The 15,154-nt window shown below is 32.4% G+C and overlaps 2 protein-coding genes across 3 annotated transcripts; both read right to left on the bottom strand.

Annotated features, from left to right (window-relative positions):
* Positions 1–3,456: 3,456 nt before the first annotated feature.
* On the bottom strand, positions 3,457–4,655 carry LOC117928875. The gene is made up of 2 exons (XM_034848950.1): positions 4,633–4,655; positions 3,457–4,462 (listed from the first exon to the last, which is right to left on the bottom strand). Exon 2 carries the CDS (start codon positions 4,434–4,436, stop codon positions 3,591–3,593), a length of 846 nt encoding a protein of 281 aa, XP_034704841.1. The 5' UTR covers positions 4,437–4,462; positions 4,633–4,655; the 3' UTR covers positions 3,457–3,590.
* Positions 4,656–8,604: 3,949 nt separating this feature from the next.
* LOC117928877 lies at positions 8,605–10,139 on the bottom strand. 2 transcript variants are annotated; one of them, XM_034848959.1, is made up of 2 exons: positions 10,033–10,139; positions 8,605–9,673 (listed from the first exon to the last, which is right to left on the bottom strand). In XM_034848959.1, exon 2 carries the CDS (start codon positions 9,645–9,647, stop codon positions 8,874–8,876), a length of 774 nt encoding a protein of 257 aa, XP_034704850.1. In that variant the 5' UTR covers positions 9,648–9,673; positions 10,033–10,139; the 3' UTR covers positions 8,605–8,873. The 2 variants fall into 2 exon arrangements, with proteins under 2 accessions (XP_034704850.1, XP_034704849.1); XM_034848958.1 differs by having other exon boundaries at positions 8,605–9,688.
* Between the last annotated feature and the right edge of the window lie 5,015 nt (positions 10,140–15,154).

Raw genomic sequence — 15,154 nt, forward strand, 5'->3', positions numbered from 1 at the left:
AAATACAATACAATAAATAGGAGTTTGTTAATTACTCAAAATTGAGATCGATCCATATATGACCATCATTAACTAATATTGAATGCTCTAATCTAATAACGGAATTTATCAGAGATTCATAATTAATCATGTACCAATCATATATAATCAAATTAAATAAAACGCTTTCAATCCAATAATTCCATTATTAATAATCCGGATAAGATTATTTCATTTAGAATGTAATGGACCGCGCTAGTAATTTTAAATTAAAGATCCCAACTTTAATTTTTAATTACGGACAAATTTAGATTATTTTACTTTAAATATTATCCTCCTGTATATAACACTTATATACAATATTTAAAGTCATATTTAAATAATCAAGGGTTTTTGATATTTATAAAGCATCTAAAACCTGCATGCAAAAATAATATTAAAAAAATTTCTCAAAAGGTATTAATAATAAGTAAAAATAAAAACATCTCATTTGTTTATGGGCACATCTTCCAACAATTTTAACATTCCATAACCCTTTAAGATTGAAGATTTCATGACAAGACCAACATTAGAGAAAGTTGTGACTAACACGCAAAGAAGTGTAGAAGTGGTTTCGTATGTTTTCTTCCTCTATACAACTATAAAGATAGACTATTATAAAATTTGTTGAAACTTCCAATTAAGCACTTATGATGGAGAATAGTTTCAAAGAAAGTTGAAATGAACAAATTGGGAAATTCAATAGGGGTTTTCTACTGATTTCTTCTTCAATATTAGTATCAAGATAAAACATTTTAAGATTTTTCGAACACGATTAGATGTCTTCGAGGCACATCCATTTATCATATTAGATAAAACTCTTTCATTCAAATCTCAATATTATTCTTAGTTAGTGGGGTCAGTTATAATACGAAATTGGTACCTAAAAAAAACACAATCAATTAAATAGTATCATATGTGCAATTTAGATCTTTAGTCTCGTTACTTCGTACCCCTAATATATTTATTTCTTCATTCAACTATCCAAATTTTGTCATATATTTTGAACAACTTAAATTTGAAATTTCAAAATTTTAGTAGGTATCAGATTTTTTTCTAGTTATTGTGATAATAAATGTAGATAGTTTTTTCAATTGATATAATTTAAATTGAATAAAACATCTTCCTTTTCTACGAAAGGAGGAGAGGTTTGCAAGGACATTTTCGGCACATCTTCTATAATTCTCCACGCCGAGTAGAGAAAATCTGCCCGAGAATTGAAAATCTGCAACCAATTCTCAGTTTATTAAGAAAATCTGCACATCTTCTTCAATATTACTTTGTTTTTCCATTTCGCAGATAATTAATTAATGACGATGTTGTTTGAAAATGGACGGCAAGAGAAATTGCGGGTTGAGGGAAATTGCGGGGGTGTGGGGAGTGCGGGTTGAGGGTTGTGGGGGAAGTTGTTTGGAAGAAGGGAAACTGAAAGGCTGAAAAGTCATGGAACCCTAAAATAAGATTTTTTTTTTTTTTTTCATTGGGCAAATTTTCAACAGATTTTCCTGAGAAAATTTCTTTGTTGTGTTTTGTTCATGGACTGGAACTAAATGAATGCCGAAGGTTCTGACGTTGGGTAGTTGTGTGATACATGCATAAATTATGGGCTGGCATATACGTTATCATTGACTAAATTTAATTAATAAATAATGCCGAGTTTGATAATTTCACGAAAATTCCACTGGATTAGACAGGCCATGACCGCAATTTCCCATGAACTGCCCAAACTTTGATGCATGCATGATAGTTGACGAAGGAGAGGCTGTGAGGAAGTTGCTTGGAAGTCAGACAAGAAGACAAAGATTCATCAAGGAGTATATTCTCTGGTTGACTTTCTGATTTGATATTTATAAAAGTCTACGCAAATATAAGTAATTATTCATACATGCTTTTGAATCTGAGGTACAAATAAGGAGAGGCGGTTTGGGAAAAAAAAACAATTATTATGAAAATTAGCTCCAAGGATTTCATTAATATTATTCAATATTTTTTAGAATTAAGTGAATTGGAAATCTTATTGATTCATGATTTAGGGGTTAATTCGATGGTTAAATCATAATTAAATTAATAATATCATAAATATATAATTTATATTTTATTAAAATTTAAAATTAAAAATAATTTAAAATTTTTATTAATATAAATATAATTAAAAATCTATAATATTTATTTTTTAATCTTTTATTAAATATATTAATATTTTAAATTTTAAAATAAAAAATATATAATATTTAAATATGAAAATATAAATTAAGACTGGAATATTATGTCATTTTATATATATCTTATTATTTTATAAGTTTAAAAATATATGAGATATTTGATATGAATTTTTAAAATAATATATCTATTTTATTATCTTTTTTTATAACTCTTAGAAAAAACCGGTGAGGTAGCAGGTTAATGCAACCATACTTATTTGAACCTTACGTCCGAGATTCAAGCCATAGACTTGCAAGCCAGGTATATTTAAATGCTGATTTTTTTAAAAAAAAAATTAGTTCCTATACTTGTCCCACATCGGAAAAGTAACATAGAAAGACCTTTAATTCCTCATTTCACTTTCACCTACTTGCATCATGAGTGGGCCCTGGGCCAAAAGGCTGGGCAATGAAATGATGTGTGGCCCCACAGAAACCAAGGCCTATTTTTCCTCCCAAAAAAAAAAAAAAAATGTAAAAAGTTTGTTGAACCAAACCCGGTTTTGTCCTATTCATCCGGTTCAATGTTAGTCCAAAGTTCTTTTGGACTCAAAAGCTTAAGCAAACCAAATCAGGTTTGATCGGTTGAACCAAAGGCTCCATATAATTTTTAAAATATTGATATTATTTTTTTATTTCTAGTACAATGCAACCTGACAACAAATAATAATAACTTAATGAAGATGAAAGATGGCCCTTCTAGAAAGGTAATCTTAAAAATCTTTTCTAATGATGAGTGAGTCCTTTCCTAGCTAATGGGATGGAAAGGGCAGTGGGGCACGCGGACACATGGGAAGAACTTCCTTAAATAGCCCGGCAACACGGTACAGGGGAACAAAGAAGATGAGAGGGTGTGGCGAAGTTGCTGCGAAGAGAAAGGAAGGCCTTTTATGGGTCCATTGATTGATTAATTAATTTTAAAAAATAAGACAAAGATTTGACCGTTGAAAGTTGCAATGCTTTGAATGCCCTAAAAAAAATAGATTATTTTATATTTTAATTTGATTTGATTTTTTTTATTTTGATTTACCCGGTTTTATTTTGTTTATTAGTCTACATTTTTCTCTGTACTTTAAAAGACCTAGGTTGCAAGTTTAGCGATATCAAATCAATGACTTAGAATTTTCCAAACATAAAAACAACAGAAAAATTGACAAGTGGACAATAACTAAAAATGATGTTCATGGTTCAGTGTGCTGTCTCTTTCAATAAGAAACTGGAAAAGAAGAAAAGAAAAGAAAAGAAAAGAGCCCATTTTCTATAGAAAATATTTCTTGCAAAGGGATAGGGACAGCAATATTACTTGTGCATGAAACGATCCAGATAAAATAAAACAAAACTAACTAATTGTAGAGGATCAAAACACAAGCATTAAAACAAGTTATAGAAAGCAACACAAGCACTAGTAATCGGAATCCCCAATATGGCAGAAATAATGAGGTTGAGAACAATGATTGTTGCCTCCGTTATAAACTTCATCGTCCCCACCTTTCGACTTCGCTTTGTGATAGCTCCGCTTTGAGCCCTTGTCAAGGATTCACAGCTGCAACTCTTCCTCTCATCACTAGTTTCTTTGATAAGATATCGACCATCATCACACCCATGACCACCCTTCTCCAAATTCTTCAGAACCATGTCCATAACACACCCAACATGATAACAGTGTTTCCCACAGTTGGAAGAGTAGAACCAGCCCCTGAGTCCTTGGGAAATATTCTTACTTCCGCATTCTAGGCACTTTGATGAGGTCTTGGCTTTAAGATCAAGCACAATCCCGTTCTCCCCTTTTAGGTTGATGGGAAGCTTGGCGCAACAGGGGTGTAAATAGTGGGGTTTTTCACACATTTTACACTGGTAAGACCACCCTTTCACGTCCCTCCCACATGCATCACAACCTCTCTGATTGGCTCCTGGGGCTTCCTTCTGAAATACAAAGTCGCATTTCTTACTCTCCAGGAATGGGAATTTGATGGAGGAGGAGTAGCCACTCTCGCATAACGTGGATAAATCACAGCACTGCCGATGAAGATGATAGTCGCAATTTTCAGGATCTTCACACTGGTAGCACTTTCCAAAGCCTTTCTCCTTACATCCCACACAATAATATGGCGTTTCGTGAGCATCCTTCAGCCGGAGAGGGTGTGGGTGGAAGCTTGCCGTTATGTTTTCAGAGGGGCACAAATCCTTCATGAAGTACGATGAGTAGATGGACGACATGAGGATCGATGACAGCTCTCCTGTACCTGCACACATGTATAGTTTTGGATTGTTATGCTACATAATATCGTCTACAAAGTACAAACAAAATCTTGTAAGATTTTAGAGAGCAGAGGGATGCCGCAGTTCCCTAACTACAAACCATGATAACGAAAACTAGGTCAAGAAAAGAAAGGTTAAAAGAGTAGTTGATTACCTGTTTCTGCTATTTGTGGTGTTGATGCATGCCCTTTGAAGTTTATCTATTTATATATATTTATCTCAACATGGAGTTGATCATTTTCTCTGAAACTTCCCAGAATCTACGTAAAGGTTTAACGAGAGTTCTAGATGGACAACGACCCATCAGCAAGCTGCAGGAGATTTCCCATAAACCGCTAAAAATCTCTTTATTTTTATTTGCCTTGATGTTTTAGGTTACACAAGTCGGAGTCAACAACCTGTTTGGGTTTGGCTAAAGAAATTAATAATCTTATAATATTACAAATACACCCTCACGAAGACGTGCGTCTTTCGTTGAAGCTCCTTTAGGCATGGCAATGGCGATGGGACTCGTCCTCTCCCATCCGCAGTTGGACCGATTTGTAATTAACATAAATCAGGGGTGGCTTTTGAGAATTTTTTTTTTCTTTCTGTTTTAAACCTGAGTTTGGGCATTGCCTTTTCTTATGACTCTCACCTAAATTATATATAAATCGATTTTAAAAAAAATAATTTAATTTAAATTTTTTATTTACTATTTTTAATATGTAAAAATAATAATAAATTATTTTTTATAAATATAAGTTACAAATCATTATAATATTTTAATTATTTATAAAATATATTTATTTTTATATAATTTAAATTCTTTTAAAAATATATTTTTTAAAAAAAATAAAATAAAATAAAATGAGGTGAAGGCACCTATCCTATCTTGTTTAATTCTTTTAGTCAATGAAGATGGAAATTATTTTGAACAAGATGGATCAGGATGTGGACAGTCCATTCTAAATAGTTAATTTGATGATGATTTATTTAATATCAAATTATAACCATTTTTGTTCATGGACCACGGTCATAAGAAGATATACGTAAATAATATAAATATTATTTAATTAATATTAATACATAATGTACAAAGGATATTTACAAAAATGGTCGGTCCGATTAGCATTAAATAGAATAATTGAAAAAACTTGAAAGGTATGTCTATATTTATTTTAAAATTGATTGATGGGATTGAATTTAAAATTTTTTGCATTAAAAAATGTTAGTTGAAGGAAATGTGCCCTCCAAATTGAACATCGATAAAGCGGGTCGTTTACTATTGACTGGGTCAATGAGGCGTGTTGGAGTGGGCAGCAAGGAAGGTGTTATGACCCATTTAGATCACAATGGGTGGCCCATCTGGATCCTATAGGGGCCCATCAGGAACATACATGGCCTTTTCTTTTGGTAGACCCAGAAGATATCACGAACCTTGACTTTTCTTCTCTCCCATCTTGCAAATCAGCCAAGGCCATCCTCAAATGGTAAAATAATCATATCATATATTATTGGATCCCATTAAAGAAAAAAAAAAGAAGAAGCCTAAAGAGGCAGGCAGTCATTTTCCTTGGTAATGGTTTGTATCCTGTTAACCAGTCGGAGCTTTCCCACCGTTTCATGTGGAAAATCTTCTTGGTCGTTTTGCCGTGGATTATGGTTTGTAGGGCTTCACACGTAATGGTTGAACATGGAATTAACTAAATAAAAGCTTGATGCGTGTAAGGGTATGGTTTGGCCTAGTAATGGAGATTGGTCATGGACACTGACCCAGTCAAAGATTGAAAGGCCACCTCACACCCTAAGTTGTTTTCTTTTTTCTTTTTTCTTTTTTTTTTGGAAGAGAGTAGGAAAGGGGAAGGAAATAGGAAGAAAAAAAACAAAAAACCAAGTCTTCATGGAAGAACATAAAAGCAGGGTTTTTATTTTGAGGAAAATTAAGGGCATGCTTTGTAATCGCTTTAAGAAATAGTTTTTGATAATTGTTTTTAAAAATTATTCTATAATATTTTATAAAACAAAAACTTGTTTGAAAAATTGAAATCTTTTAAAAAATTTTAAATATGTTTTAAAAATAAATTTTATTTTTAATCATTCTACATTTTTATACCATTATTTTTAAAAAATAGTTTTTAGAAAACAAATGAAAACAAATAAAAAATAAATTTTTTGAAAACACTCTGTTATTAATAATAGAAATAAAAAATAAAAAATAATTTTTAGTCGTTAAAAGTGTTTTTAAAAACAGTTGTCAAATAAACTCTAAATCTTTTAGTATTAATTTTATTTGTGATTCTCATTAAAGGCTATTTGGTAGAAAAATGATTAAATAACATGTTCTCTTGGACATGAATAGTAAATAGGCCATTCCGATTTAAGATATATATATTTGATTAATCATATACAAATTGTTGAGCAAAATCCCTAGAAATTAATTTTTGGGGATTTTTTTTATTCTTGACGATCAACATTGAAACGTCAACAATACCGTCTTAGAACGAGGAACCACCGAACCAGGACAGAGAATCATCCAGGCCTCCATTTCAGATACATGAAGAAAAAATATATGATGTATGTTAGGGTAATTAAAGACTGGTTCTGAGGCTCATGTATTTTGTTGAACAAAACTGGCCATTTTTTAAGCACACTTGACCAATGCCACCAATATTTTATCATTTGAGAGTTTGAACCGATCAAACTCTTAGGATTATATTGGTCTTTCATAAATCAATTAGAAGTTTAGTAGTGGTTTCTTATGTAATTTCTTCATCCATGGAGAGTAGCTTCAGAGAAAGTTGAAATGAACATACAGATAAATTTAGCAGTGATTTCACATATGATTTCTGTATACATGAAGTTTTCAAATTAGAGCAACTTCAAATGAACATACCATTCTGTATGATGTCCTCATCAATATTAGTATCAAGATAAAACATGTAAGATTTTTCAAACACGGTTAGAAACCTTCCACGCACATCCATTAATCATATTTGATAAAACTCTTTATTTATTCATTCAATTATCCAAATTTTGTCATATATTTTGAACAACTTAAACTTGAAATTTTAAATTTTCAATAGGGTACGTATTAGATTTTTTTTCTAGTTATTGTGTTCTTTAAGTGTAGATAGTTTTTTTCAATTGATAGAATTTAAAGTAAATAAATCATCTTCCTAATCGCTGGAAGGAGGAGAGTCTTTTGCAAGTCATTTTCACGGCATCTTCAATAATTTTCCACTCCGAGTAGAGAAACTAGAATTCCACGCACGAGAATTGGAAGTCTGAAGCCAATCCTCAGTTTATTAAAACTTTGGTGATTTCTTTGTTTTTGGAAGCTGGTTGGTGTACTTGATATCTTAATTTCGGCCAAAATGCCTTGACGTAGGTGCGTGGAAATAGTTGTGTTCACAAGGATGAAATCAAAGGGTGGTGACAGCCGGATACGAGTGAGGTAGAATTTGGATATAAATAATCTGGATATAAAAAAAAGTTGGAATTGTTATTTTTGACAAAAGTTCCAAATTTCTTATATCATTATAATATTATATATTTTTTTATAAAATAAAAAAAGTATTATAAATACTTTTATAAATATTTTAGATTATAAGAATAAAAAGTTATAAAACAATAGAAAATTATATGAAGTGAATAGAAATAAGAGGAGGAATAAGAAAGAGTGGAGCTAGGGGCTTGTGGTTAAAGGTGTAATTAAATACAAAGAGGGGAGAAATATAAAATATTTTATGAATCAATAAATATTTCTAATTTTTGTTCTTTTTAATATTCTTTGTAGTATAGTAAAATGATTTTTTTCTTAGTTGTGGATGTAAATATGATTGACTAAATCACATTAAAAACTCGTATATTTTGATGTTGATTATTTTTTTTTTACATTCTTAAATTAACATTTTATGCATTAAAACTTTTGTTAGTACGACACTTAATATCTTATATCACTTTTCAATATATACGTATATTTTCTTGGTTGACACCCAAATTCCATGTTGTTTTTCATAGAAAATTCGTTGCTATCAATAAAAAATTGCTTCAAAAAACCAATATCTGTATGAACCTAAACAACAATCAATCATCATGTTTATTAAAACATTCAAGGGTGTTTATTTTGATATTAGAAAAAGGGAAAAGAAAAGGAAAAAGGAAGGAAGACAAACTTGATTTATGTTCCCATCGAGTACAACCTTGATCAAACGAGAGCTAATCTCATCTCTCATGTATACCTAGAGAACATCACACCTCACACCAGAGATAAATTGACCACGTCAATCCAAAAAGGGGGCAAAAAGAAAAGCACTCGAAACAAAAGAGAAAAAGCTCGCATTTGCTAAAAAGCCATAACAACTAACCATGATTAATGATTTTAGATGAATCACTTTCTGATGCGATGACGATCTATTTTCTTTTTAACCATTTGATCACCAATCCGAAAGGCACAGGAATAGATATCCCAAAGATGAGAAGAACCACGAAATTGAAAATATCCACTGCCATCTCCAAGTACTCGAGGGCCTTCTCTCCACGGCGCGTTTTTATCTCTTGGTTCGGAGCCCTTCTCACCAAGGCTCCGCTGCTGGTCCCAGCCCCAGAACTTTGTTGCTGATTACTAGCCTCCTCTTTGTTCCACCTCTCCACTTTGCCTTTCACGCATGCCACATGATAACAGTAGTTGCCACAGCGGGAAACGTAGACCCAGCTCCTGAAATCTTTGGAATTACCCTCATTTCCACATATTAGGCACACTGATGAAGTCTTTTCCTTAAGATCAAGTACCATACCTCCCTTATCCGTCCTCTTAAATGGAAGCTTGGCACAACATGGGTGTAAATAACGTGGGTTCCCCCGAGATAAGTACTGATAAAACCAACCTCTCACATCCTTCCCACATCCATCGCAAACCATTTTCTTTCCTCTTGGGGCCTCCTGCTGAAAGGTAAAGGTGCAGTTGATAAACTGAAGCCAGATGGACTGGGAGGAAGGGTCGCATTCCACATGAAGATGGAAGTCGCATTTCTGGTGCACATCCTTGTGCTCACACTGGTAACATTGTCTTAAATCTATCTCATACTCTTTACATCCCCCGCAATGGTATGGTTTTTGAGCAGGCTTCAGTATAAGCGGCGAGTGTGGGTGGCTGTTTATTACTTTTTGTCTTGGGTACAACTCCATTTCTGTTGATGATAGCTCTCCCGCACCTGCAAACATGTATCCTGAGTATTACACATATGCGTTTGGTTACCAACAAAATAGATTTCATACATATAATACATGCGTAATTTTGGCATATGCTTATGTCAGTATAAGTTAGAGATTCTACTTTTCATATTTTGACAAGCAGTAGTAAAGTAACAATTTGTAGGATATGGAGAGAAAAGCATAAAGTAAAAGGAATGGGTTCTCATTAATAAGGATACAGATTGAAAACAGATGGAAATTGAATGGATTATACAAAAGGTGAAAAGGAATCCAAAGGAGTAAACCCTAAGCTAGAATCCGTAAACTATATATATATAGAGATAGATATAGAAAGATGGAAAATATCAATGCATCTCACCTGCTTGTTGGAATTTGAGATGCAATGACCTCTAATGTTCGATACCACCTAGTTGGGCGGAGAGATTAGAAGAAGAAGAAATCTGATAAGAGGGAGAAAAGAAAGGAAGTGGGAAGGCATGTGATAAAGCATTGGTGCAATGAGGGCACTCTTTATAGGTAAAGGAAAACAATTTTTTATTGGGTTTTTACTTAATAGTCCACGTACCATTAAAACATTACTTTCACTGCATTGTGATGAGAAATTTGGTCAGAAAATCACCCAAACCGTGTGTGCCCATTTCATTTTTAAGACAAATGAATGGTATACCTAATGGTTTGAGTCAATCAAAGACTAGTTTTTGTATAAACCTAACGTACGTATTTCTCTTCGCTAAAATGAAACTGCCCTCTTCAAGCAAACTTGACCACCAAGAAAGAGGATTTAATTGATCAACTCATGAGTATAAAATTGGTCCTTCCTAAATCAAAATAATTTTGTGGATCTATACTTAATTAAGAAGAAAAGAGGATTAGGGTCAACAGATAAGGTCTCTAATTTTTTTTTTTTAAATCACTGAAATGAAAATTTAACATAAGCCACCAAATCAATGGCAAAATATTTTCCCAATTATATTTAAAATTAAATTTTGTGAAGTGTTTGTGAGACTGAGTTGTTAATATTTTGTTACTTGAAAACCAGTTAAAGAGGATAGAATTCATCGGGCAAAATGAGGTAATTAACCAGGGCACAGGAAAATATGGTGCTTGGGGTATAATCTCAAGCTAATAAAGCTGTAATACCCCGAAAGTGTATCCTTTCTATGCTACGTATCACACATGTCCAGAAATTGATCAAAAGGTTACATGCACCCTGATGATGATAAGAACTACTAATTTTTTACTTGGTATGCATACACACCCCAAGATCGCCTTATGAAAACTTTGAACATAATTAATCTATAGTTTAGGACGATTAATGTTTACAGATCTAATATCAATTAACAAGAAAAATCAATAAAAAAATATTTTATGATAAGCCTTTGTAGGTTTACAATTCACTCCAATGCAGAAAAATGACTCCATTAAGGACTAATTAATTGTTGATGAAAAAGTCGGGAAATTTGGCAAGATTAATCACTATATAAATTACAAATTAATTTAAGTATAACTTATGGAACTCGATCAATGGTGTGAACCTTTTCAAAATGTCTAAATTTATCTAATAATCTTAGTATTAACAATGGAATTGAGATATGAACTAGAAATTTCTAGATGACTTATGATTTTTCAGAGAAATTCATCATCCCTTGCTTTTCGTAGAGTCAATGTGGAAATTTCTAGATTTAAAATGTCTAGAAATTTGCTTGGGTCATTCTTTCACACACCAATATCTAGGTTCTCAAGGCTACAAATATTAATTAAAGACTTGATCCAGTCAATCTTACATATTTATTTGTCCTTTTCGCGTATGAAGATCAAGTCAGTTGGGGAACGGTCGTTTAGATAGAAGATTGATAAGCATAATCACAAACCATGCAGGATTAAGTTTCAGAAGTGTTCTTATTTAATTTGTGAGAAAAATACAAATCTTTATAACTCATAAAAATATATTGGAAGTTTATATTATGAGAACAAAAAGGTATGAAAGACATATATGTCCCGCTATGTGATTGAATTTCATTTCTATATTGCAAATTTTATAAATTTCTATAAATTAATCTAGAGATCTATGAATTTCAATTTAGGTTGAATGGGAAGGGGGTTGCCAAAAAATCTTTTGGTTTCCATCAATTAGTTTAGGCTGACGCCAATTGATTCTTCGAAATCCACTTGGGCGTCATTCATTGATTCGAATGAACATGAGTGGCAAGTGAAAATAATAGATCAATCGGTTGTTAAAAATGTTTCATTTTCAACAGTCGTTATATTTATTAATCAAAAGACCTTATTAATATTCTTTTGGTTGACTTGTACGTGATTATTTTAAAGGGTGGGTGAAGGTCTTTACAGATAGGGATGTCCAATTAACCAAGAGGGGGAAAAAGTAAAAACTAGACATGAAACCTTCTGTGAGGCTCCAGCCCCTGTGACAGCCAGTCTTTTTTTGTTTTCTTTTTTTTTTTTGGCCACTTTTCGTTTATTTCTTTCATGAATGAAAATGAAGCTGGTAGGGAAGCTCTTTGTTTCTCGCCATTCTAGAAAAAAAAACCCTCTTTTTCTTTAGTCCACCTCTGACCACCGGCTTTTTTGTTTTATTCTTTAGAAAAATGAAAAAGTGTAATAGATATATTTTCCATAATCTTAGTCTAAAATATTAGAATAAATTTCCAGATATGAAAGGGCAGGGTAGTTGGTAACTAATCTTCTAATAATTCTTAATAGAAATAAAGATGTTTGAAGGAGAGGAATTGACTAGATTATTATAGAAGTCAAGCAACGTGTGCCTACCTCCTACTTGGAAAAAGGCTGTCTCACTTTTCGAATTTTCCTTTGATGACTCATAATTTAATAATAATTGCGCCCCAGTGATTTCTCTTTAATATCAAAGATTGAAGATTTCATGACATCATCACATATAGAAGACCAGCATTAGACGAAGTTGGGATAATCACACTGCCAAGTTTAGAAGTGGTTTCTTCTGTAATTTCTTCTTCCATACAACCATAAAGATAAACTATTCTAAAGAAAAATTTAAACCCCCCAATTAAGCGATTCTGATGGAGAGTACGTAGTTTGAGAGAAAGTTGAGATTAGCAAGTGTAGATGGTTAAAAATAAATAAAACATCTTCCTGTTCTCTGAAAGGAGGAGGGAGATTTGCAAGGACATGTTCAACACATCTCCTGTAATTTTCCACGCCGAGTAGAGAATCTAGAATTCCAAGACAAAAAGTTATTCCACGAGAAAAGTCCGCGGCCAGTTCTCAGTTTGTTAATACCTTTGAAGTTTCTTTGTTTTTGGAAGCTAGTGACTTTTGGTATGTGGAAATAGTTGTGTTCATATGGATGGAATTCAAAGGGTGGTGATAGTAGATTAGAGTTTCGGGCTATGAGTCAGCTAGAATTAAGTTAAATTTTGGATATAAATTAAAAAAACTTTGAATATGTCTTATAATGATTCTAGAAAATGAACTTTTTAATACTAAAAAAGTTAAAAATATTTTTTTACAATTATTGTTAAACGCATTATTAAAATTATTAGAAAAATTAAACATTTAGGTTGTGCTTGTTTTTTTTACTTTTTGATAAAAATAATTTGTTTTCAAAATTTAAGTTGTTTGTTTTTCTATTTTTTTATTACTTATTATAAAATTTTTACTAAATAAAAAAAGTCAAAATATATAGTTTTTTCTAAATAGAAAAAATAATATATTAATTTTTTTTTTTACTTTTTAATACTTAATATAAATAAAATACTACAAAAACAAATAACCAAATATTTAACACTATTAAGTATAAAAAGCCACGTGAACAAACCACTTGCGCGTCATTGGTTTCAATGAAGGAGAGTTGTTAGTGAAAATAATATGTATATTAATTGGTTGTAAAAGATATTTCATTTTCAACAGTCGTTATATTTATTAATAGACTTCATTAGTATTCTTTTTGTTGTGATTATTTTAAAGGGTGGGGGAAGGTCTTTACAGGCAGGTATGTCCAATTAACCAAGAGAGGAAGAATAATGTGTTGGAAGTGACCCTTCTGCCAATTCGCAAGAATGACGTCCCCTTGTTCTTGCATTTTAAGCACTTTGTTGAGATCTCATCTGTAAGGCGCAGTTAGATTTCATTATTGCTTGTGTTATGTGGATGCTTCGAACAGGAGACGTGTATGCCATGTGCCTTGTGAGTTTGGGTAGTTGGTATGCTTGATGGTCTCGTGTGGAGAATTTGGTCGGATAGGTTTCACAATCATGTTTTATTCTAGAAGTCAAGCAACGTGTTCCTACTTCCTATTTGGAAAGAAGCTGTCCCACTTTTCGTATTTTCCTACTATGGCTCATAATTTTAATATCAATTGCGCCCGATGACTTCTCTTTAATATCAAAGGTGTCAAATCAACTATAATATTATAAACAAGGATAGAAAATAATTGGTGGCAGAATTTGGCTAATTCAAGTAGGTGTCTTTTCTTACCAGAAAATGGAAAAAGAAAGAAAGGAAAGCCGCTTTCAAGGAAAGCCGCTTTCAATTGTCTTTGTCTCGTGCAAACAAAATAATTGGTTCATTCGTGTCTCTGTCTCTGTCTCGTGCATAGAAAATAATTAGTACATTCATGATCAAATGAAATATCAACCCATCTCTCACACATACCTTAGATAACACCACACACATAAAAGGATGGACATTGTCTATTTATTCATCATTAAAAAAAAAAAAAAAAAAGGTAATAAACAAAGCAAAAACAAAAAACACTCGTTGACCAAGAGAAAGACGCCATTTATGAAGAAAATTTTAGAGAAGATGGATGAAGCCATTGTTCATTTTCATTGATCTGAACTTAATATACGTAGTATATATTTTACATACATGGAAGTTTATATTTTACTTAAGAGGAAATGCACTATTTACCCAAGGAGATTGCACCGGTTAAGGAATGTTGATATCGCCGGAAGATTGGTTAACGCTGATGACTGGTGGATTTTTTATTTTCCCTTTTATTCTCTTGATCTGTAGCTTGACCCCAGGAGATGGTGGGATCTTTAATCTTGGCATATGCCCCCTTAAATTAGCATGTGATTGAGGATGAACACCCTGTTTGTCCCTGAATATTTGAAAGGTAGCCTTGTTTAATGGCTTTGTGAAGATAACAGCAAGTTAAGACGAATAAGGGGAATAAGGAATGTGTCTTGTGATAAGATGACCCACTGCAACTTTCTCTCATATGAAGTGATAGTCGAGCTCAATGTGTTTTGATCTTGGATGAAACACAGGATTAACTGACATGTGAAGTGCACTAACATTGTCACAAAATAGCCGCAGTTTCTTTGCAAAGGGAATGCCAAGATCATGAAGAAGAAATATGATCAATGTTATCTCAGCTGTGGTGGAGATCGATCTAGATTCAACTTCAGTATTGGATCCAGAACTGTGGGTCGTTTCTTAGAACACCAAGAAATATAGTTGGCACCAAGAAATGTGCA

The sequence above is a fragment of the Vitis riparia genome, chromosome 13, assembly GCF_004353265.1.
Source record: "Vitis riparia cultivar Riparia Gloire de Montpellier isolate 1030 chromosome 13, EGFV_Vit.rip_1.0, whole genome shotgun sequence".
NCBI classification, from domain to species: Eukaryota; Viridiplantae; Streptophyta; class Magnoliopsida; order Vitales; family Vitaceae; genus Vitis; species Vitis riparia.